The following is a 26313-nucleotide window of genomic DNA, read 5'->3' as shown; positions in this document are numbered from 1 at the left end:
ATGGGCATGGTGGCAGGTGCCTGTAACCCCAGCTACTTGGGAGGCTGAGGTTGCAGAATTGCTTGAACCTCGGAGGCAGAGGCTGAGGCTGCAGTGAGCCGAGTCACACCACTCTACTTCAGCTTGGGTGACAGAGGGAGACTCTGTCTCCAAAAAAACAAAACAAAACAAAACAAAAACAAATGATGAACTAATATTCAGACATTAACTAAAATCTTTAATTTATATTAGGGTTCACTTTTTGTGGTGTACATTCTACGAGTTCTGACAAATGCCTAATGTCATGTATCCATCATTACAGTCTCATACAGGATAGTTTCAATGTCCTAAATATCCCCTGTGCGCAACCTAATTATCCACCACCCCATCCCTCACCATGAACCCCTGGTAAACATAGATCTTTTTACTATCTCTGTGGTTTTGATTTTCTAGAATGCCAAATAGTCAGAATTTTGCAGCATGTAGCCTTTTCAGACTGCCTTATTTCAATTAACAATATGCTTGTAAGTTTCCTCCATATATTTTCAGGACTTAATAGCTTATTTCTTTTTTATTGCTGAATAATATTCTATTTTATAGATGTACAACAGTTTCTTTATCCATTTACCTATTGAGAGACATTAAGGTTGCTTCCAATATTTTTGGCAATTTTGAGTAAACCTGCTATAAACATCCTGTGCACATTTTTTGATGTAAATTTTCAACTCCTTTGGGTAAATATTTAGGAGCACAACTGTTGGATCATATGGTAAGAATATGTTTCATTTTGTAAGAAACTTCCAAATTGTCCTCCAAACTGCCTGCACCATTTTGCATTTCTACCAGCAATTAATGAGCATTCCTGTTGCTCCACATCCTCAGCAGCGTTTGGTGTTGTCAGTGTTTTATATTTTAGCCTATGTAATAGGTGTATAGTGGTATCTCGTTGTTTTAATTTGCAATTCCCTAATTACAGATGACATTGAACATCTTTTCATAGGCTTATTTGCCATGTGTATGTAAGTACCTGTTCAGATCTTTTGCCTCCTTTATAATTGGGTTGTTTTGTCTTCTTATTCTTATTTTAAGAGTTCTTTGTATATTTTGGATACAAGTCCTTTATCTGATAGGTGTTTTGAAAACATTTTCTCCCAGTCTATGGCTTGTCTTTTCATTCTCTTACCAGTGCGTTTCACATAGCAGTTTTTAATTTTAATGAAGTCCACGTTATCAATTTTTCTTTCATGAATTATGCTTTTGGTATTCTATCTGAAAATTCATTGTAAAACTGACTGACAGTCACCTACATTTTCTCCTATGTTATCTTTTAGATGGTTTATAGTTTTGCATTTTACATTTAGGTCTATCATCTTTTTAGTGATCACTCACATTCTTTGAATGCCAAACACCGAGGAGGTAAAACTAAAGAGACAATGAGAGGATCCCTATTGAGTAGTCTCCTTGTAGAAGTCACAGTGGTTACGTGTGGTATTTCCCCAATCAGACTCATCTAACCTTTCAAAATTAAACAACCAAAGAAATCAGGAAATTCCAAAGAGTGATTTTTCTTTCCAAGGGGGAGAATCCAAGAAGTGATACTTTTTACATTCCTCCAATTTGGCCTCCCTATTTATGGAAAATATATTTATAGCAGTTTCATTGCTAAATTCCTCAACATCAGTAGGAGGAAGGTCTTATCAAAAGAGCACAGGCTGGCTTATGTCAAAAGGAGGAAGTGATGATGAATAGTTACAAAATGCTCCTTAAACAGTTACAGCACATCCCCCCTCCATCATAAGGTTGTTGCCAAGAATTTTTTTCTTAAATCAAAACGGTCCTAAAGTGAAATTTGCACATCAGTTCAATCATGATTAGCAGGCTAGCTAGCAATGTACGTATAACTGTATCCCTATATAATGTTCAGAAAAAGTAATAATAAAACAGAGACTCAATGTAGCTAATTTAAGCACAGGAATTTTCAGAGTAGTTGGTCTTGTTAAGTAACTTTTGTGCTTTCCCTTCCACCTAAATTTAAAAACTCATGTCCCAAAAGCCAATATTTCAGAGTATCTCCTGAAGTAATTAGCCACGGTGCATTTACTTAATGTGATTCCCACTGCCTTTGGAAAAGGAATTTTACAATAACTTTTAGAACGCATACTTACCACAGTTAAAACTTTATCCTCCATTTCTGCTACAAAGCAATCCTAAAGAAGGGGATGGAGAAAATGAACACTGAGTACAAGAGTTAAAAACCTTCAGAACTGTTGGCTTAGCTTTCTAGATATTTTCTGCAGCTCAAGGTGGTCCCTGACACAGCCCTCAGCCTGCACAGTCCTGTGGGACTGGGATGGGAAAGGGAGGGCACAGTGAGAACAGAGCTGACATTCTCACCTTCTGAAGGTCCGGCTCTCCCCTGACCCAAGGAGTTCTCATCCAAGGAACCCATTTGGCCAATTACTTAATTTGAAAACTTACAAAAATCATTGCACTGAAATCCACCTACTCTCCAGACTGTCCAGAGAGTAGTAAGTCAGAAATCCAAGTCAAGAAACCTGACGATGGCTCCCAGTGTGCCCCCAGGAACAGATAGCAGTGGGCCGACAAGCTGGCAGTCTTTAGCTCTGGACCTGCCTACAAGAATAGCTTTCAAATAAGGGCTTGAGTAAACTCAGCCACAAACGTTTATTTTAAGCACCACTGAGATTAAATCAGATATTTCAGTCCTTGATAGATGAAAAGAGTTCAACAAAACATTCATTAACACACTGCCAAAAAAGTGGTCTTGAGGTATGCTATTGATGACACGAAATAAAGGGCTGGAATGCAAAGCATTATTTATTCAGCTTAAGAACAAAAGGCTTGGAACACTGTATGAACTGGGTTAGCTGATTATAGGAACCACCATTGTCCTGTCTCAAAGCTGCCAAAGTGAAATTGCCAATGTGAAACTTTCACAGTTAACCTTCTAGAACTCATCCGTAGCAAAGGATTTCAACCTATACTGCAGAATGCATGCAGGAAAAAAACGTCAATACAACTAGATTCTATAGAGTTTATTCAACACTATTAACTGTAATCCCAAGCTAGGACAATCTTAAAGATAATGCTAATTCTTTTATGTACATGAAAAAATGTTAATCAACTGTGTTGGAATTGTCAGGCGAAGATTTTTCACTTCAATCAAAAAGTCATTTTTAGGTTATGTTTTACTACTTCTGAAGGAGGAAGATGACTACCAGTTTCTACTCTATATGATTTAATAATCAGACTTTTATTGTCTTCTTAAATTTGTTTAAACTTTTTTCTACTAGATAAAAATGTAGGAAACGATAATAAGGACTGCTCCTAAAATTTATACTGACTCTCAGGAAAAGAGCAGCCCAGGGAGAAAAGACTCAAAAAAAATAAATTTAGAGATGTATTTTTACATGTGTGAAGTTGATATTAACTTAAACTACAGGAGCAACCTCTGTAAATAGGAATAATTATAGCTAAAATGTGCTTTTCCAATTCTATCTTATAGATAAAACTAAACTGTCAACTACCGTTATGGCTCATCCCCCATTAATACTGTCTGACGGATTTGTTAAATAAATTTCAACCTTGGAAACACAGTATACATATGTGATTGTGTGCTAGAAATAAAACTAATACTTTGTCTTTGTGTTTATCTTTCATCACAAATTTCTTTCTTTTTTTTTTTTTTTAAGACAGGGTCTCACTCTGTCGCCCAAGTGGGAATGCAGTGGTGCAATGTCAGCTCACTGGCAGCCTTGACCTCCCGGGCTCAACTGATCCTCCCATCTCAGCCTCTCAAGCAACTGGGACCACAGGTGCACGCCACCACGCCTGGCTAATTTTTGTATTCTTTGTAGAGACGGGGTTTCGCCATGTTGCCCAGGCTGATCTTGAATTCCTAGACACAAGCCATCCACCCACCTCGGCCTCCCAAAATGCTAGGATTACAGGTGTGGGTCACCACGCTCGGCCCACAAATCTCTAAATTAATACAAGCACTGTCACTCCGGGGAGACCATCACCTAGAGGCAGAGAGCAATTCTCAATACACCAGAGCTCAAGAACAAGGTAGACTTGTGACCGCATGGTTCCTACAACTTGATTCCTTGAGGGATCCAAGAGGTCACCAAGAATTTCGGCTCCCTGCGGTGGTGACTGCAGTGGTGATGGAGCCAGCAGCACGAGGAGCTTTCCGCCTCCCAAATTGTTCCAGCTGGCGTGTGAAAGGGCTCCCTCTCACCTCCCGCCACCGAGATCGTGGTTCCCACACCCATTCCTGCCGAGAGGAAGCAGCTGCAGGCATGACTTCACATTGTTTTCTGGCATGAAGGCAATGGAATGGAAAAATGAGCGCTGAAACCAAGTCACCCCCTCAGAGACTGGACAGTGAGCTGAGCTTCTCACAGCCCTGGGTCACCTGGCAGCAGAGGCCCAGCCTGGGTGGCTCTCAGCACCCCCCAGCCTCTCCTCCTATTCTGCCTTCTCAGGAACTGAGCAGCCTTGCGCAGCAGGTTCAACTTCTCTGAGCCTTAGTTGCCTTCTTTCTAAAATGGGGTGATAACAAAGCCTACCTCTGAGATCTGCTGAGAATTCGGTGTGATGATGACACACATCAAGTGTGGATGCACACCTGCTGAGAATTCGGTGTGATGACACGCGTCAAGCGTGGATATACACCTGAGACGCAGTCAGCACTCAGCAGTGGTCTTTTCCTCTTCTGCTTCCATGGCTTGCTTCCTTTTCATATACGTGACACAGGGTCTCGCTCTGTCACCCAGGCCTCAGTGCAATGGCACGAACATGGCTCACTGCAGCCTCCGCTTCCAAAGCTCAAGCAATCCTCCCACCTCAGCCTCCCAAGTAGCTGGGACTATAGGCACACACCACCATGCTTGCCTAGCTTTTTAATTTTTTTTTCAAATATAGCATTCTCACTATATTGCTCAGGCAGGTCTCAAGCAATCCTCCCGACTTGGCCTCCCAAGGTGCTGGGATTAAAGGCGTGAGACATTCAGCCTGGCAGGCTTGCTTTCTTTCTATTCACTTTTCTCAGGGACAAATATTGCTCATTTTCCTAATTCTTTTTTATTGTTGTTGTTAAGATAGTATCTTGTTATGTTGTCCAGGCTGGTTTCAAACTCCTGGGCTCAAGAGATCCTCCCATCTCAGCCTCTAGTAGCTGGGCCTCGAGGCGTGCACCACCACACCTGGCCTCATTCTCTATTTCTTTCCAGACTGAAACTCAGCACCTGCCAGTGCCATTGTGTCTCTCTTGCTGTCCCTATTTCAGTTTTCATAGCATCACGACATGAGGAGACTACAATGGAAATGCAGATCTCAATCCCTTCCCACCTTGGGGTCCTTCATCTCAAATAACAGCCTCAACACTGAATGGGAAGATCTATCCTTATACTTGGTATAGGATGACAGCTAAACAAATGTTAAGAAATGAAGAAACTTCTTAAAAGAAATGTGCGGTTTCCTTGCAGGAGAAAAGAAGCAGCAATATGTATCCTTCAAATTAGAGGACTCATAAATTATTATTGGAAGAAAGGATGCAGAGATGGATGGAAGGAAAAGGATGTCACCACAGTAAGAAGAAGGGGGGACGGCAAGATGTAGAAGAGAGACGGGACAAGCAGATGTCTCTTCACAGGGACACCAAGAATAAAGGCTCAGGCAGAACATGTTCTTTGTCTGGAAAGAAATACAACTTTTATTTCTCCAATTCCCCAAAAGGAGTAAATGGCAAAGACAGATGTCTTCCCAGTCAACAGATCTTCTATCAAGCAGCTGCAAGAGAATGTGAACTTCCCTGGCACGTTCAGTCTCATTGCTACCACCACAATGCACCTGGGGTAAGCCACACTCAAATCATTCATCGAATTTGTGATTTCTAATTCGTGTGTATCTGAGCGCACATGTGCGCAAACATCACCATTTGCCAAAGCACCTATGTTCTTTCTTTGTTTTGTTTTGTTTGAGACGGAGTTTCATTCTTTCGCCCAGGCTGGAGTGAAGTGGAACGATCTTGGCTGACTGCAACCTCCACCTCCCGGGTTCAAGTGATTCTCCTGCCTTAGCCTCCCAAGTAGTGGGGACATATAGGTGCCTGCCACCATGCCCAGCTAATTTTTGTATTTTTAGTACAGATGGGGTTTCACCATGTTGGCCAGGCTAGTCTCGAACTCCTGACCTCAGGTGATCTACCTGCCCCAGCCTCCCAAAGTTCTGGGATTACAGACGCCCGGCTATGCTCTTCAATTACTACAGAACATGTGCTTGTCAACAGCACTTGTTAAGAAACATATTTTTCAATCTAAGTTCAGAAAATGATATCCTGATATATATTTACATATCAGTCTTACTCCTTCAAAACTGTTCAAATTTAAAATAAAAAAAATACCAGAGGATGAGGGCAATATATTTGTCCAGTTCTTCTCCTCAAACTATCAAATTTGATTTCAGAAAACAAGTACAATGCAAGATTATTATATTTCCTCCCACAGTCTACCCCTTCTGAAGCAGGCACTGTGCTTTTCACATGTTATATCTCGATCTCCTAACCTCGTGATCTGCCCGCCTCGGCCTCCCAAAGTGCTGGGATTACAGGCGTGAGCCACTGCGCCCGGCCCACGTTACATCTCATTTAATCTTCGTAACAATCTTTTGGAGTAGGTATTATTTTAAGTATTTTATATTATTTATCTGTATTCAATTTTACATAAATGTGGTCATATACATGATTTTTGTAAATAAAAAACTTTTGTTCTCTTTTTTTTGGCTGGGCTCCTACATTCCCTCCCTATCTCTCCCCCTGCCAGAGTAAATACAACTTTTTTTCCAAACTGTCCACTGTATTTACATATTAACTTGTAACAAGTTTGCATAGGATGTATGTTTTATATATACACACACAAACACACACACATATGCATTTTAGGTATTTATGATAACCATTTATCTTCACACCACACTTTTTTGCCTTTTTTTTTTTTTTTTACTCAACATTAACTTGTAGAAATCCCACCAAATTATCTGGTAAGGTAAATATTTGTATTCCCATTTTGCAAATGAGAAAATTGAGGTTCAAAACTTGTAAGTGACTTGTCCAAGGCCCCAGGGCTAATTAATGTGTAGAGGTAAGATTTGAACCTATAGCTGTCTGTCTGTGAAGAATATGCTCTTAACCACTAAACTAACCTCCCTCGGTGAGCACCACGGGAAAAAGAGAAACAGAAAATGAACGCAGAAACAAAATTAATACCTCTTGTGTCCCTTGAGTTCTGATAAAAGTCATTCTCAGCAGCCTAACTTTCCAAAGCATTATTTCATTCATACAACACACATTTTAAAAATCACCATTCATCATGTCCCAGCCATTCTTAAGCCTCAATAAGCTGGGCAGGCACAATGAGGATGCTCACAGGTACCCTTGTGATGTGACCAGATCAGGACGTGTACTTCCTATGGGGAGATTTTTTTTTTTTTTGTAATCATCAGTTCCTAACGATCGACCCCTCTCTCCAATCACCAGGAAAAGTAGCACTTGAGATGATGCATAAGCCCATCCCATCAGACAAGCATAGACTTCTCCTGGCTGAATTACTCAAGTGTCACCTTCTCAAGGAGGTGACTCCAGGCACATATATCAAACTGTATCCTCACTCCTTCCTGTGCACCTTCCCTCCCTAGCACTGCTTTACCTTTATATAACCACATATATTCATATATAAAAGTTTGCTTATCAATCCATTTTCTCTCTCCCAGTGAGGGTCAGGGACTTTTCATCTGTTTATTCACTCTGGTATCCCAGGGCAGCAGACACAGAGTAAGTGCTAAACAAAAATGTATTGAAAGAAGTGTCCAAATACCTAGAAAGCCAACATCAACTTGCTTAGACAGAAATTCACCCCGTGAAACAAACATGACCCCCTCTGCCTTCACTTTCATCCCTTTCTCTCCTCTCCCTACACTGCAGTGGGGACAGCCTCAATCAGCCACACAGTCAAGGACCCTTCACAATAAAACACAAATGTACCAACAAGCAAAACTTTCCCATTTGCTAATCACAATATTTAACTCTTTCATTTAATTGATTGCTAGTAAACTCGGTTAAAAATCAAAACAGGGCCAGGTGCAGTGGCTTATGCCTCTCAGCGCTTTGGGAGGTCGAGGCAGGAGAATTACTTGAGGCCAGGAATTTGAGACCAGCCTGGGCAACACAGCAAGACCCTGTTTCTACAAAAAATTTAAAAACAAGCTGGGCATGGTGGCATGCACCTGTAGTCCCAAATATCCAGGAGGCTAAGGTGGAAGGATTGCTTGAGCCAGGAGGCTGAGGCTACGGTGAACCATGATTACACCCCTGCACTTCAAACCCAAGCAACAGAGTAAGACCCTGTCTCTTAAAAATAAAAAAAAATCAAAATATGACCAAAATATTATGGGAAGAGGGAAGCAAGGGAAAAAAAGGACACTCAAGGTAGGTATCAGGGAAATGCCTTCAACCACAAATGCCATGCTTTCATGGCTGTATGACTAAAGCATCACAACTGGTATCAGACTCTTTTTTGTCAAAATTACTTTATGCATCATAAAAAAGAGCAAAAACTCAGAAGCTACTTTAGTTGCTCTGAGCACCTTTCTAAGATCATGACCTCAAAAATCCACGTGCCTTGAGAACAGTGGCTGCTCAGGACGAGAGCAAACAACTGCCACGTGCAGAGACAAAGTTCACAATTCACATTCCAGAAACAACCAGAAAACGCACGGCTTTTCAGAACTGCATCTCTGTAATGGCACGGTCAGGACAGAAGGGAGGATGTTCTTTGCTTTGCCAAATCAGCAGTAGAAACAAATGTGGAAACACAGAATTTTAGAACCAAGTGGGACATGAAAAAACAAGCAGCTCTTCCTTACATTTCATAGCCTCAATTCATTTCAAAAATATTTGACAAGCATCTGCTGCATGCCAAGTAACAGGACAGAAGGTAGTCCTAAGAGCTGATGGTACAAGAAGAATTTTTTTTTTTTAAAGTTAAGATCACAGAAGCTCAATCAGTTACAGACTGGCTCATGAAAAACTTCCTGAGCCTTTACTAAGATACCTAGGTCTGGGCAATGAGCCATGAGTGAAACTGACATGTGTCACTTACAATTCAGAACATCAGTCAGTGTGTGGACCTTCATGATTTTTACCTCTCTGCCTTGGGGACAAGCAACATGACATACCAGTGATTCTGTCAACCTATGTCCTATACATTTTGAAATGAGGAAAGTCAGAGCTGACTGTCCCCTGCCCCTCACCCATCTGGATGTAAATAACCAAGGAATAAACTGCCGAGGTTTGAGGTTTGGGGGGGTGTTTGTTACTGCACCACAACCTAGCCCATCCCGACTGGTAAATCCAAAAATGAGAGGCCAAAATGAAAAGAAAATTAAGAAGCAGATACAGTAAAGTACTCAGAACAAAGACTATCATGCAACTTAGTTACTCCAGAAATTTCATTAAAAAAAACTAAGTGTTCTAACATTTTAGGGGAAGTACAGGAATTATTAGTTTGACTCTTTTAAAACACACAAAAAGGTAATATTTAATTCAAAGGCCACTGGTCAGTCTTCACAGAAACCATCTTTACAATGGATCTAATTTAAAGCCTTTCATCTCTCTCCAATTCTGTGAAGGAGAGCAGTACTTCACACCTGCATGAAAATCCTTTCAAGAAGAGGAAGAGCAGGAAAAAAAAAATTAGAAAGCGAAAATGACATACTACTGACCTTCTGGACTGTAGTGGTCAGGTCCAAGCAAAGCTGGATAATTTTGTTCTTCGTGACTGAGAAATCAGTGATCCCTGTAAACGGAGCCCTGGAAGGTAACAACAATCCTCTTAAAAGGCGTAGGGAGAATCCACTGGGATCCCACTGTATGTTGGTAAGTATAGCTACCCCATGGGCTACTCTAAATTCTTTTCTGTTTTGTTTTGTTTTGTTTGAGACTGTTGCCAAGGCTAGAGTGCAGTGGAATAATCTTGGCTCACTGCAACCTTCGCCTTCTGGGTTCAAGCAACTCTCCTGCCTCAGCCTCCGGAGTAACTGAGATTACAGGCATGCGCCACCACGCCCCGCTAAGTTTTGTATTAAATTACTTTTTATTGAACTGGTTTCTCTCAAGTAACACATAAAATAGGAATCTGAATCGAAAGAGAGAAGGACTAGATAAAAAAAACAAATCCAAAATGACAGTTAACATCCCTTCTGAAGTCAACTAACAGCTTTCATACCAATCAAATCCTCAGCCATTAATATTTAATCTCAGTAAAACACAACCTTTAGCACAATTTCACTCTTCTCTAAGCTGAAGTTAATTTGTTCCTGCTATTAACCGTTTAAGTAACTGGCAAAGGAATCCTAAAATCTACCACCGATCAAGGACTCCTTAAGAGTTGGTAAAAGGCTGGGCGCGGTGGCTCACGCCTGTAATTCCAGCACTTTGGGAGGCCGAGACGGGCAGATCACGAGGTCAGCGGATCGAGACCATCCCAGCTAACATGGTGAAACCCCATCTCTACTAAAAATATAAAAAAATTAGCCGGGCGTGGTGGCGGGCGCCTGTAGTCCCAGCTACTCGGGAGGCTGAGGCAGGAGAATGGCGTGAACCCGGGAGGCGGAGCTTGCAGTGAGCTGAGATCCGGCCACTGCACTCCAGCCTGGGCGACAGAGCGAGACTCCGTCTCAAAAAAAAAAAAAAAAAAGAGCCGGCAAAAATGATACGGAAAGAACAATGGTTCCTTTCCCTAAGACAAAGCACAGCTACCATGCAGCTTGGACGCTACTCTTGCAGGGCAGTAAAAGGCACATCTCCAACTTACCGGTCCAGCCAGGCCAGCAGGGCCTTGGCGGCGCCGATGAGCTCCACCACGGAGGTCAGGAATTCATTGGGGGCCTTGCGGGAGGTGTTTCCATCGTAAGCGGGACTTTTCCGCCGGCTACTTATGTAATTCTGTAAATTGTGGGAGGATGCTCTCAGTTTCAGAACCAAGTTCTTCATGTTATCAGTTTCAAGGCCATAATTCTGTGGAAAATAAATCAAAGGGAAAAAATTCAAAACAATTAACAATATTCGGTGGGGCGCGGTGGCTCACGCCTGTAATGAATGCCAGCACTTTGGGAGGCTGAGGTGGGTGGATCTCGAGGTCAGGAGATCGAGACCATCCTGGCTAACACGGTGAAACCCCGTCCCTACTGAAAATACAAAAAATTAGCCAGGTATGGTGGTGGGTGCCTGTAGTCCCAGCTACTCGGGAGGCTGAGGCAGGAGAATGGCGTGAACCAGTGAGCCAAGATTGCGCCAATGCTCTCCAGCCTGGGCAACAGAGCCAGACTGTGTCTCACAATAAAAACAAACAAACAAACAAAAAACAATATTCAAACTCTCTGATAATGCAAAAGCCCAGTTAGTCACTTGAAAAACTCTTACAACAACCACAAAACCCTGTGTGATCTATCCCCAGCACACTTCACTCATCCCAGCCATACCAGCCTTCTCTCTGTTCCTTCCACAGCCACTCGGGCCTCAGGGACTTTGTTCTTGATAGTTCTTCTTCCCCAAATGCTCCTCCTACAAATCTTGTCGGGGACAGCTCATTCTTTTTTTATTTTTATTTTATTTTTTGAGATGGAGTCTCACTGTGTCACCCAGGCTGGAGGGCAGTGGCGCCATCTCAGCTCACTGCAACCTCTTCCTCCCAGGTTCATGGGTTCAAGAGATTCTCCTGCCTCAGCCTCCTGAATAGCTGGGATCACAGGCGCGCACCACCACACTGGGCTAATTTTTGTATTTTTAGTAGAGACGGGATTTCACCGTGTTGCCCAGGCTAGTCTTGAACTTGTGAGCTCAGGCAATCTGCCCGCCTCAGCCTCCCAAAGTACTGGGATTATAGGCGTGAGCCACTGAGCCCAGCCAACAGCTCATTGCTATCACTCAGGTGCTGGCCCAAACGTCCCTTCCCCTGCAAGGCTTCCCTGATCACTTACTTAATCTAGAACAAGGTTTCTCAACCTCAGTCCTACTGACATTTGGGGCCAGATAATGCTTGTGGGGTAGGGGGTCCCTGTGTATTACAGGATGTTTATCAGCATCCCTGCTCTCTACCCATCAGATGGCAGTAGCGCCTCCTCCCCAGGTGTAACAACCAAAAATGTCTCCCAACATCACCCTGTGTTCCCTGGTGGCAGAATCGCCCCTTCGATTCACTCTCTAGCCCATCACCCACTTCTGCCCCATCTGAAGCACCGTGTTTGCGGCCTTCTTCCTCCACTGGAATGTGAGGACTACAGAAGCACGGCTCTGTGAGTATGCCCACTACGGTATTTCCAGCACAGCGGACAATCATATAGTCATGGAATGCGTGGATTTCTACCAGGCAAGACACTCACAAAACAAAACAAAACAAAACACAACAAAACAAAACAAAACACAGCAGCACTAACTAAACACGAATTCACTAAGCGTGATCTCCTGAGCTTGAAGATGTGGCTCCTGTCTGTACTCCCAGCTACTCAAGAGGTAGGAGGATCGCTTGAGCCCAGGAGGTAGAGGCTGCAGTGAGCTATGATCGTGCCACTGTACTCCAGCCTGGGTGACAGAGAGAGACCCTGTCTCAATCAATCATAAAATTAATTTCTTGCTCTTGTGCTTCTAACCTGCGTTCTTTTTGAACAATGTTCAGCGTACGTGGGTGCTTCAAAAAAATCAGTTTCATGAGCTAATACTGTCCTAGACTTCCTTTCAGAGAAAAGAGCCAATCCTGGGAAACAACACGTAAGTCTGCGACATTAGAGGTGGGGTACAAATTTCTGTATTCAATTGCCTCTGTGTGTCCTAAATTGTTTTATCATTTTTTTAAAAAAAAAAACGATATTTCTTGAGATAGATTATGCCATCTAATTAGCATCCCAAGGCAAGAATCTGGTACCATTTAAAAACTGAGACTAACAGAATACTTAATATCATTGAACACTTTATGCTAGGAACTGGACTCAGTGTTTGACATGTATTATCTCAGGAAAACAGCCCAAGAAGGTAGAAACGTTTTTATCTCTAATTTACCACTAAGGAAACTGAGGCATGAAAACAGTAAATAAATTCTCCGAAGTTACAAAGCTAATCAGCGGTAGTGCTGGGCTTCTGACTAAGGCAATCTGCATCTAGGGCACAAGCTTTTGATTACTCTGCTGTGTATGTCACCTTCCACACAACCTGCCCAAAAAGGGCCACATGATAAGACAGATGACAAGATGGACATTAGACAAGGATAAAGAAAACTGTCCAGCAATCCTGGATCCAGCACAAACTGAATAGCTATTCCGCTTCTCAAAATTCTACACATTCCCTCTGAAGTGCAGAAACTTTTTTTTTTTTTTTTTTTTTTTTTTGAGACGGAGTTTCACTCTGTCGCCAGGCTGGAGTGCAGGGGCATGAGCTCGACTCACTGCAACCTCTGACTCCCTGGTTCAAGCCATTCTCCTGCCTCAGCCTCCCAAGTAGCTGGGATTACAGGCGAGTGCCACCATGCTCAGTTAATCTTTGAATATTTTAGTAGAGATGGGGTTTCATCATGTTGGCCAGGATAGTCTCCATCTCCTGACCTCATGATCCGCCCGCCACGGCCTTCCAAAGTGCTGGGATTACAGGCATGAACCACTGCACCCGGCTGTGGAGAAACTTCTTTCAACTGGCTTTAGCCATGTGGGCCAGAGAGAGGCAAGTCACGTGTCAAAATCAAGATACATAAAGCATAAATATACTCGGAAGTATGTAAGAAACTTTTTTTTTTTGGCAAGATGAACAATGGTAAGTTAAAAACAACAACAAAAGGCATTGACTTTAACAAAACAATTCTAATTTTAAATAGATTTTACTTGAAGTTTAAATTTATGTTACCTCCTAGTAAAATAAAAAATAAAATTTAAAAGATTAGAAATTTTGAAAGAAGCAAAAATTAGCTGAAAAGTTTCTCTTCCAAGCTTTTGAAAAAAACTGAATTTCAAAATATAAATGAATATTCTATATTGGCAGTATTTTTCTATCTAAATGTGATATTCATTTTTTATGTTATTTTCTAGAGACTAAAATATAATCTTGTCCTCCAATAGAGAGACAAAAATAAGATGGATCTGCATCATAGCTTTTTAAATTCAAAGAATCAAAGACTCACAATTGAATGGATAAAGAGGCCACAAGACAGAGCTTGTTTTGAAGGACTTGTAACTATGATGAAAGGGAAGGACCCCCTCATTCAGTCAGTTACTCAGCCTGCCAACTTACATCAAGCGTTTCGAACTAAAAGCAGGAAACTCAGCTTTCAATAACCAATGTCACCATAAATTACTTGGAACTTTTATGACCATATACATAATGTTTACTTGCTGAACTCAAAGAGGATTAAGTGCATTTTATTGTTGCAAGAAACTTTAAACCTCCATCTTCTAAAAACGTACCACTTTTAATACTGAAATAAAGGGGGAGAGTGGCTTCTTGTAACTGGTTCTCTTCATTTTCCACTCAGTTTGCTCTTTTTTTCCCCCAAAACAAATAATGGACCTAGAAAGATGAATAAATATAGCTAGAATAGAATTTTTAAAAGAAGGAAGGAGGAAAAGAAGGAAAGTTCCTTCCCTTCGACCCCATTCCACATTAAAGAGAGAACAAGAAACTGATTATATTAGCTCAAAAGAACCTCTACTGTAGAAGCATAATCAGGAAAGGATTATTGACTTAAGTGCCCCACAAAGAAAGACCAAAAATAAATAATTTCTCAGACCAGATTAATTATTTTCACCAGTCTTTTCCCCAAAACCTGTCTCCTTCAGAAACTGCTTCGAGGTAAGGCATCAAAAAGATACAGATTAAGATACAAAGTGAGTTTCTGAAAATCTATTCACATACTAAAACCCTTCCACAGAGATCTCACTTCCTAGGGTTCACCATCAGGGATCCTTTCCTGATCTGGCTAGAGGAATCATACACTAAATGAGAGAAAAGGAAAGCAAAAACAGTCTTAAAATTATACACATTTAGCTAAGGACAAACCTTATACAACTTCTCTACCATCTTATCCATTCCTACTAGCTCTGTTTGTGATCTAACATGTGTGATTAAGGTGTGCCAGAGACACAAAATCAAAGTCATCTTATTGACTTGGGTCAATTAAGAGACAGCCTAAGAAATATAGTTCACAGTCTTCCTAAGGCATTTTTAAATAAGCTCATAAGCAAGATCAAGTTAAATATAATTTGCCAGCAAAAATTCCTGTTCCTGCATTTCTTCTCATAAAAAAGATAACACGTTTAAATGATTTGCCATGGGTAAACAATAAGCAACGAATAATCTCAGAGGTATGCCAGTGTGCATATGCACTCTAGGCCCATAGATTCATTACAGGCACTTCATTTAACCCCAAATCTAGGTAGCATCACTTAACACATGTATCAATTCCAACTGTTCACTTCTCAACCTCCTTCAACCTTCAAAACACAGCTGCCCATGCCTTGGTGTTCAGTAAACTGGGCCTCACTGACTTGGCAAAGAACACAGGTTACAGTCATACTTATCCTTTTTTTTTTTTTTTTTGAGACGGAGTCTCGCTCTGTCACCCAGACTGGAGTACAGTGGCGTGATCTCAGCAAGCTCCACCTCCTGGGTTCACACCATTCTCCTGCCTCAGCCTCCCGAGTAGCTGGGACTACAGGTGCCCGCCACCATGCCCAGCTAATTTTTTACATTTTTAGTAGAGACAGGGTTTCACACCGTGTTAGCCAGGATGGTCTCGATCTCCTGACGTTGTGATCCACCCGCCTTGGCCTCCCGAAGTGCTGGGATTACAGGCGTGAACCACTGTGCCTGGCCACAGTCACACTTAACCTCATTGGTTATTCTTACTGGTTATTCTCAATCACACCCTCTCAACCAGTACTGGCCAACAGAACTCTATACAAAGATGAAAATGTTCTTTTTCTGTGCTGTCCAGTATCGTAGCCACTAGCCACATGGAGCTTCTGAGCACTTGGAGTGTTGCTAGTACAACCGAGGAACTGAATTTTATTTTACTTTAGTTGATTTTCATTTAGACAGTCACATTGGGTAACAGCTATCCTACTGAAAAGAGCAGCTCTATAATCGGTCTCAGGTACCTTCTACCCAGAGAGAGGAAGACAAACTGGATACAGATTCTAATTCAATCCTGGAAGGTGGTCCTGGTCTCATCGTATGATACAAATCACTCTCCTAAGCCACGACTGCCAGTTAAAGTCAATATTCACGAAGGGCGGTTTCTCTCATTGCTCTCTATCCACGACCAGCTAATTTGTGAGCCACTGCTCACCAGTTTTGGAATCTTCATTAATATTTTATATTAGTGTTTATAAGATTGTTTCCTATTTATTATTATTATATAATAATGTTTCCTATTTTAGGTTCCTGTCCATCTATCTGCCTCTCTCTTTGCATTGATACTTTCCAGTGGTTTTGTTTCTCCCCTCCCCCTTCCTTACCTTTAATTCTATTCATTTCCTGTCTATCATAAAATCAACATCCACTAAACTAAGTTTACATAGAAACCTCTTTTATAACACTGAGGCCAACTGCATTTACACATCGACTGCCCTGGAGATGGTCTGTTCAAAGCAGCACCAATTTATACATCCAAAGATCTATGTGCTACAAATGGATTAAAAAGATAGTATAATTAGTATATGAATTATAAGAATATTCAAGAAGGAGATTATATCGAGACTAAAGATATTTTAGTAAAACTCACTAAAATAATCCACACACTTTTGTGAACCCCTACGTGACCCCCCTGTCCGATGCAGTCACTGGTACAGAGCAGGTCCAGAATGAGTCTGAGGTCAAAGCTTGGTCTGCAAAGGAAATTAGAAGGAAATTGTAGGAGATAAAACACAGCTTTAGGTTCTGGCATTTGTCCAGCTTTGTTCATTTTAGTCTAATGCTCTAAGAGGTAGACAAGAGGAAAAAGCAGAGAGAATGCCCAGGGGCACCTGTTAGGTTTGTCATCCCACCCGATGTACATGATGCATCTCTAGCTGACCCTTCTGCCCTGCCTCTCTTACTTTGGATTTCCAAGTAAATTTACCTGTCCTCCAAGTATTACTGCAAAGTGAAAGAGACAATTTGCAAAACATCAAGCAGAAAAGACGGAAAAGCCATGTTCCCAGAAAGTATAATAAAAGTAAACTCAAACATGTTTGTACAAAAAAAAAAAAAAATACAGTTTCAGTAATAAACAGGATGCTTAGACGTCTGGGCAGTGCAAAGCACTTACACAATAGTGCACAGCCACATCTAAGGTGAGCGTTACTGTACAGATGGGAAAAACAGACACCACCATTTCCCCAGAGGTCACAGAGGGAGAAGGATGTAGCCGAGCCGGGATTAGAATGCAAATTCCTGCTTCCCAGACCCGTGCTCAGACTACTTGGCTGTAGCGTCTCCCAGGCGGCGGCTCATTTATCAACTACAAATAATTTCCCCATTACTTTCCTAAACAAGAGCAGTGCATCTCAGAGCAGAAGACAAGGCTCTGTCCATTTTAAGAAGAAGAATACACACAATGCAGCAAGTGTTATATAATCAACAGTACGCAGACCAGCGATGGCAAAATCATCAGCAGCACATTCTTTCCCACCATTCTCAGTGATGTAATTGTATATACCCCTGGCTGGGGTTCAGGGCATTACTAACCCAGCCTGAATGCTGTCGAGTTTGTCCAAATCCTGACAGTTAAGTAAACTGCATCTTTAGCCTGGCACCAGGGCAGGCAGACTTGAATCCCACCCACACTAACCAATGTATAAACAAAATGTCCTTACAGGTGTTTTTGGCCACACCTAACAAAGCTACCCATGTGATTCTAGTGTCAGGACCCAGCAGGATTTTACTCATTCGTGTTAAAGCCAAAATCCATCACCTACAAAATGTAATGAAGGCCACTTTTTTTTCCCATTTCACAGGTCATGTCAAGTGCAAATATCAGTTATTTAAATATCATAAATATCTGTGAAACTCAACCGCTTTTTATAGTAACAAAACCAGACATGAAAATCAGAACCTATTTCTCACTTCAATTTAGAAGATGACATTTTCTTTTCTTTTTTGAGACAGGGTCTCACTCTGTCGCCCAGGCTGGAGTGCTGTGGTGCGATCTCTGCTCACTGCAGCCTCCACCTCCCAGGCTCACGTGATTCTCTGAACTCAGCCTCCTGAATATCTGGGACTATAGGTGCGTGCTAGCCACACCCAGCTAACTTTTTGTATTTCTAATAGAGACAGGGTTTTGCTACGTTGCCCAGGCTAGTCTCAAACTTCCGGACTCAAGCAATCCACCCGCCTCGGCCTCCCAGAGTGCTGGGATTATAGGCATGAGCCATTGCGCCTGACCAGAAGGTGACATTTTCATTCAGGACTATTTCCAACGTTTTTTCCTTATAAAAAAAAACTAGACTAACTTAGACTAATACAGAGATTTTCTGAAAAAGACAAACTCTTTCTGTAAAGGAAAAGTTAATAAATATTTTAGGCTTTGGGGGAACCATGTGATTCTGTTACAACTACTCAATTCTCACTGTAGCAAGAAAGCAGCCACAAACACATAAGTAAATGGACATGGCTGTGTTCCAATAAAACTTTATTTACAAAAATAGATAGCGGGCCAGATTTAACTCACAGGCCATAGTTTGCCAACCCTTAATGTAGAAAATAATTCATTTTTTCCCCTTCCTATAGTATCTTCGGCTCATGTTTTATTTCAATGGAGCATTAAGAAAACAGTGATATGCTAAATCACAAACAATGAGAGCTTAAGAGAACAAGGCTCTAAAGAATGTCATCACGGTACAGATCACCTTCTCCTGAACTAACCAGTGCACAGAGAAGGTCCACAGCCTCCAACACAAGCTCCTGGTGTCCGATCCGCGTGACCCCCAGCTCCTCCAGATCCTGATGGGAAATCTGCAGCAGCTGCTCGCCATTGATCTTCTCCCGTTCAAACTTGTGGACATATTGTTGCAGGCAGTCATCCAACCCTGCCGAAAACAACCAGAAGTCCCATTATTGTCATTCTGTTCCTTTACCCCCACCAAACTGCCCGCATGTCACATCAATCTCAGCAATCACCAATTGTGATGCTACTATCTGATTATCCATGTGAGGCCTACTCCACCTAATGGGCACCTTTGCATGACATCTCAAACAGATTTTCAAGTGCAGCTTAACATTCTCAAGTGATCCAGCAGACTTTTATGATAGTTACCTTTTCATTCCCTGTAAACTAAAGGAATAAACGCCAAATCCCTGCTGACTTAAAACTCTAATTATCTAGACCAGACATGTTGTCTCTTTGCTAAGCAACCCTTCTTTTGGGACATCATCCCTCCCATCCCATGTAATCCCAGGGAGCTTGCCACTCAAGACGCCTTGCCACAGTGGGTGGCACATGGCCAGGTCTCCTGTAGGGCTCTATACACCAGCCAGTCATAGGTTTAGGGATGGACGTGTGACTCAAGCAGAACCAATCAAAATCTTCCTTGATATTTGATATATGGCCACAAGAACTGAGAAGCTCTTTTTTACCTTCCAATCAGAAGTCAAAAGATAAACCTTGGCAATGCTGGCAGTCATTTTTCTCATCAGTTTTCTGAGAATAAATTCATTTGAGAAAGAGAGAGAGAAAATACCCCAATAATATCCTATATACCCCTGGATATAACTTTGCTTAATAAAGATACTTCTAGCCCTAGAATATTTCACTTAAGTTTAAATAAGTTTTCTTTTTAGATTAAGCTTGTTTGTGTCGAATCTCTGTCCCTCACAACTGAAAAAGACTCTAAAGGAGACGGGTACCAGCAGTAGTACCATATAAAAAGGCATGGTAAATGGGTTCGCTTATGGCAATTTTTCCAGGTCAAACATTATGGCCAAAAGTGCCATATTTTAATGCTTGTATATATTGACTAAAATGAGTAAGCCAAACAAGAACTTGAGAATTATGATTCCTGTACAGAGAACTTGTTTTAATAGTTTTACTGGAATAACATTTTACCCTGAATCAATTGATCTATTCAAGCCTAATAATAAAAGTCACCTTGGTGTTTTAAAAGACCCGAGTTATATAAACTCAATCCCAACACAGAATGAACACTCAATTTAACTGGAAAAGTATGTAGAAAGCATGCTGCTGCCCCCTCCCCACCAAACGCACGCACATGCATGCACACACACACACACGTGCACACACACATATGCCCATACATGCACACACGCACACACACACGCACACATTTATTTCATTTAACCCTCACAAAACCTGTGTCATGTGGGTATCTCTCTGAGCTAGCACTTACTTTTTGGATTACTAAAGTCTATGGATATTAAAATCTGATGTGTGAGGCTAAACTACATCTCTGCCCTACAAATGTTCACCATTTTCCTCCTAATAAGACAGGAAAAACAGTAGTTTTCTGATAACCATTTGGGGCTATTAAATATAGGAAGAGGAAGTAATGAAAAAAAATCTATGGTAACCATTTGGAACCCAACTCATCCTCCCTGAAATGACATCTGTCTAGCCCAGGGGCTAGACATTACACAGCAAGCGAGGTTGGGAATATTGATATAAACCCAGCTCTGCTCTGACAGCCTTGAGCTACAGGTGGCCTTCGTGGCATGTGAGTCGGGCAGGCAGTGGAGGCCAGGCAAGTCAGCAGGTGTTGAGACCGACACCCTACCTGGGCTGCAAATGCAACCTCAGCACCAGGACACTCAGAATCAATCGTCTGCAGGGGGGGCGGTATCTATCTGTAGCAGGCAACTATGACAAGGGACAAGATTGAAGGACAGCCTCCTAACTATTTTGTTCCCATCTTGTGGATGAAAGAATTAAGGCTCACGGAGGATACATAACCTGTCCACAGTCATATAGCTGGTCAGATGCCAAGAAAAGGGCTGATGCAGAAGAAAAGAGGTCAAATGCAAGTTAGGGTCTGTTGGACACAGCCTTGTTCTTCTGCATTTTCTCGCAAACATGACATAATAACCCAGGATTATAAAAATTCTTCTCCAGCAACTTCTTAAATGAGCAGTAAAGTCTAACCACAAGACAGTTATTAAAATAGAATTACAGAATCTTAGAGTCACTTAAAAGGCACTTCAGATCCCAATGAGTACAAAAAACTGAGAAAACACAGACAAAACAGAAATTACTGTGAAGTTTACCCAGAATCACTTAGCCAGTTCTAAGCCTGATCATGATCTTCTCCTCTCTCTCAGGACGCTGTCCTCCCTAGCCTACTTTTAAGTTTTAAAAAGAATTTTTTTGTTTTAGTTTGTCATACAAGTTTAGGACAACCATGTTATATATTTAAAGCCTGTTATGGCTTAACTGTGTCCCCACAAAATTCGTATGTTACAATCCTAACCCTCAGTACCCTGGAATGCATTTGGAGAGAGAATCCTTAAAGAAGGATTAAGTTCAAATGACATCGTTAAGGTGGGCTCCATCCATATGACTTGTGTCCTTATTGGAAGAGGAGATTACAACACAGACACACACAGAAGAAAGATATGTGAACCAAGGAGAGAGGCCTCAGAAGAAACCTACCCTGCTGACACCTCGATCTCAGACTTCCAGCCTCCAGAATGGTGATGAGACAAATTTCTGTTGTTCCAGCCTCCCAGTCTATGGAGCTTTGTTATGGCAGTCCAAGCAACCAAATACAAATGTAATAACATTTTCTTTCATATTAATCCACACGTGATGGACTCTCTTAAACAAGGCCCAGTGACCAATGGAACAGGTGATGCTTACTGTGCTAAACAAGCTCACTGCTCATAATACAAAGCATAACACTGAGAGATTCACATTCGTTTTCATGTACAGAATAAATCAGTCCATTAAAACTACGGCGAAAAAGTATATTGGATGTTCCTTAAGCTTCATTCCTGAATGCTAAGGAGAAATAAAGATGAGGCCAGATCATTTCTCTGTTAATGAACTGAAAAATTCACGGAAGAAGTGGGATTTCAGAAGTAGCTTTAGAATAGTAAGGAAATGTTTGGAGCACTGAAAAGGTTGAGATGGAAGGAATGGTGAGGGTTCTAGACAGTGTGCAGGCTACAAATGACTAGACATTGAGAATTGAAGAATACAGAGCATTTCTCTGAGAAACTAACCAGAATCTCCTTGAGGATTATGAGAGAAAATAAGCATTGTAACCTCAAATAATCACAAGTTCCCTGAGATGTAGAATTATCAAGCAGAAACATCACATTACTACCCCTATAAGAATAGAATCTATTGTAGCCTCAAGACTTTGTCCTCAAGGCACACATATATTGAATATGCTAGGTTTTAAATAGTGTTGCCTCCCAGAGTTTTATTATTCCAATACATTATGACCTATTGTTCGGCAGTCCTATTGTTTAGAATACAATTAAACATTTATAAACAGCTAAATTAAACTATTACGCAGTCCCACAAAGGAGGGAAAAGGCTCAATTTCTAGTAAACTGATCTAATAGTCTTAGAATTTGCAATAAACCATACTCTTTTACTTATTTGTCAGATGGATCTATCTGCCAGTTTCTTGCTTCAAGCAATTTACAGAAAGTCTAGCAGGACCAAGAGAAACACATAATTCAGTAAAATTAGATTAAACACATTCCATTTATACAAATTAAACACGCAATTAAATGTGAAGGAAAAGGAGAAGAAATTCTCACAGAAGGGAGCCACAGGTCCCAGGCCTACTCTATTGTCACGAAATCTGGCTGTATATAATCCTAAACCTCCAAGGAAATCCCAAATGCAAGATGAAAACACACACACACATACACACAAACACACACACATGGATAAGAGCCCACAATCCAATACCAGTCTCCCTTCTAACTGACTGGATAACCTGGGGCAAGTTACTCGGCTGTCTCATTTGTAAAATGAGAATACTAATACTACCCACTACAGAGAACTGTAATGAAAATTTAATGTTAATGTTTATAAAGAGCTTAAAACACCATAGAACACATAGTAAATACTCTGTAAATTTGGTTAAATTTTAAAATGTGATTTATTCAGGTCCTCAGTTTTCTAAATGTTCAGAATAAAAGTTGCTGGCTGGGCATGCTGGCTTACTCCTATAATCCTAGCATTTTGGGAGGCCAAGGCAAAAGGACTGCCTGAGGTCAGAAGTTTGAGACCAGCCTGGACAACATAGCAAGACCCCATCTCCATTAACAGAAAAAAAAATTGTTTGTTTGTTTGAGACAGGGTCTCACTCTGTCACCCAGGCTGCAGGACAGTGGCACAATCATAGCTCATTGCAGCCTTGAACCCCTGGGCTCAAGTGATGCTCCTGCCTTAGCCTCCCAAGTAGCTGGGACCACAGGTGTGTGCCACCACACCCAACTAAAATTTTTTATTTTTTGTAGAAACGTAGTCTCCCTATGTTGCCCAGGCTGGTCTCGAACTCCTGGGCTCGAGCTGTTCTCCTGCCTTAGCCTCCCAAAGTGCTAGGATTACAAGTGTGAGCTGCTATTCCTGGCAGAAAAAATAAATAAATAAATTTTTTGAAACAGAATAAAAGTTGCTAAAGAAACACAGAAACTCCCAAATGCTTAGGTGGCCATGTATTACCTTCCCCAGAAAGTGTTCCCAAATGTGAGAACCTGCAATCATCATTGGTTTCACCTACAAAAATTTTATGATTTATATCAGAACATAAGCACCATAAAAGTAGTAACTTTGGCCAGGCACGGTGGCTCACGTCTGTAATTCCAGCACTTTGGGAGTCCAAGGCGGGCGGATCGCCTGAGGTCGGGAGTTCAAGACCAGCCTGGCAAGCAAGTTCAAGACCACTGTCTCTACTAAAAATACAAAAAAAAAAAAAAATTAGCCAGGCTTGGTGTCGGATGCCTGTAATCCCAGCTACTCGGGAAGCTGAGGCAGAAGAATCACTTTAACCCAGGAGACAGAGGTTACACTGAGCCGAGATCATGCCATTGCACTCCAGCCTGGGCAACAGAACAAGACGCCATCTCAAAAAATCAAAAAAAAAAAAAAAAAAAAAAGCAGTGACTTTATTTTGTTCACTACTCCCTCCACTGGCGTGGAGAACATTGCTGGTGTTCAATAAATATTTGTAAAATAAACACATGATGCATGAAGAAAGACAAAGAACTCCACATAAAAATTAATATCACACCAATGCACAAAAGTCATCTGCTTTTATTTTCTTTCTTTCCTTTTTTTTTTTTTTTCCCCAGACAGTTTCACTCTTGTCAATTCTCCTGCCTCAGCCTCCCAAGTAGCTGGGATTATAGGCACCCACCAACACACCCCGCTAATTTTTGTATTTTTAGATGGGGTTTCACCATGTTGGCCAGGCTGGTCTCAAAATCCTGACCTCAAGCAATCCACCTGCCTCGACCTCCCAAAGTGCCAGGATTATAGGCATGAGCCACCATGCCTCCCTGCTTTTATTTTCTTATACAAATAAGCAACTAAAGATAAACTGTTGATTGTGGTATCAGTTACAGATATTTGCTACACATCTCAACATTTCAAGATTAAAGGAGGAGGTCATTTCTACACAAAGAGAAATATCATAAACAAAATAAAACTCCAAGCCTCTCAGTATCAGTCTTTGACAAGATACCTGCCTCGTACTAAGAATTTTTATTAATTAATTAATCTCCCCTAAGTGGAGAAAAGATTATATACCTGAAGACTAAGAAATTAAAGTAAATGCCCCAATGCAAAAAAAAACAAAAAACAAAAAAAAAAACAGAAACAAAACAAAACAATAACAACAACAACAAAAACCTATGGCTATTCTCATTTTCTGTAAAATAGTAAAATCAGATCATGAAGTAGGTCCCAAAAAACAAATGGTCATCATGACTTTAGTGGAAAGTGTCCCACAGACCATACCCTCTGTGGCTTTGCTTCCAAGAGCTTGGCAAGCTCAAGTTGGCAGAAGCTACAGTTCTTCAAATACAGGAGCCCAGAGTGGTTCTTCCAGCATTTGCATTGAGTACTTCCACTTGAGTTGGGTTTTGTGCTTTTAGATTGCTTTTTGCTTTCTGTTTTTTTTTTTTTTTTTTAATGATTAAATTCAGAAATCAGTTTAGCTAAAGGTTGCAGACTCTCATCTCACTCAAGACTTTTAAGAACCACAAGTGACATGTGCCGGGCGCGGTGGTTCATGTCTGTAATCCCAGCACTTTGGGAGGCCAAGGAGGGTGGATCACTTGAGGTCAGGAGTTCAAGACTAGCCTGGCCAACATGGTGAAATTCCGTCTCTACTAAAAATACAAAAAAAAAAAAAAAGCTGGGTGTGGTGGTGGGCCCCTGTATTCCCAGCTACTCGGGAGGCTGAGGCAGGAGAATCAGTTGAACCCAGGAGGCGGAGGTTGCAGTGAGCCGAGATCGCGCCATTGCACTCCAGCCTAGGTGACAAGGATGAAACTGTCTCAAAAAAAATAAATAAATAAAGTGACCTGTGATACAGAAATTTGCTCCCACAGGATTTTGGTAGACTATGTTCTTCCACGAGGAGAATCATCACAGACTCACACAAATTCAATTTAATTCAACAAACTTTATGAAGCAACTACTACATGTGAGATGTTCTCTACTGGGAATCAACCTCCACTACAAAGGAGATGGGGTTCAGGGGAAGGTCACTTTATTATTATCTGAACCAGAGGGAAGGAAACAAGATTTGGGTGGTACATGTACACCTGACTACAATATTCTCAGAATTCCCAATACTTTGAAAACCATTAAATGGTAAAGACCTGACACAAAGCTCCTTAGCCTTCCCGACTTACTGATACCACTGTCCAGTATATTATAACTTCCCCCAAACACGACATGTTGCTAAGAACAAAAAGACAGTTTTCAAACAGAAGCGTGACATGGTTTGGCTTCTATGTGAGCACAGTAGGATTAATGGAGCGAGCAAGGCTGATGTCAGGGCACGCCAAAAGCCAGAAAGGTGGTCTACTGGTAGGCCTCCGAGTGCCCTTTTGTGAGATGAGTCACCCAATGACATCACTTGGAAATGCCTTTCTTCTGTCACTCGTTTTGTTGATGTCTTTAGGCCTTAATTTTCAGACCTAGTTGATAAAGAGTTGATTTAAATATAGCAATTTGAGGTTGTTCAATAATACTATGTTTGAAACCCAGGAGTGGGCCAGATGCAGTGGCTCACACATGTAATTCCAGCACTTTG

At 41.3% G+C, this 26313-nt stretch overlaps 1 protein-coding gene across 2 annotated transcripts in view; it reads right to left on the bottom strand.

The window, feature by feature from the left end:
* The window catches only part of CNKSR3 (CNKSR family member 3), a 127307-nt gene that overhangs the window by 40762 nt on the left and 60232 nt on the right, over nt 1-26313 (bottom strand). For both annotated transcript variants that reach the window (XM_011964380.1, XM_011964381.1), the window contains exons 2-5: nt 18941-19104; nt 10872-11074; nt 9781-9868; nt 2145-2186 (exon numbers count right to left, since the gene is read on the bottom strand). In XM_011964380.1, the coding sequence (XP_011819770.1) occupies nt 2145-2186; nt 9781-9868; nt 10872-11074; nt 18941-19104 (497 nt within the window). The remainder of the gene's footprint in view (nt 1-2144; nt 2187-9780; nt 9869-10871; nt 11075-18940; nt 19105-26313) is intronic.

This window comes from Mandrillus leucophaeus, unplaced genomic scaffold (genome assembly GCF_000951045.1).
Source record: "Mandrillus leucophaeus isolate KB7577 unplaced genomic scaffold, Mleu.le_1.0 Scaffold698, whole genome shotgun sequence".
NCBI lineage: Eukaryota > Metazoa > Chordata > Mammalia > Primates > Cercopithecidae > Mandrillus > Mandrillus leucophaeus.
Note: the sequence above shows the minus strand (reverse complement) of the source record. Positions and strands in the feature narration are given on the sequence as shown.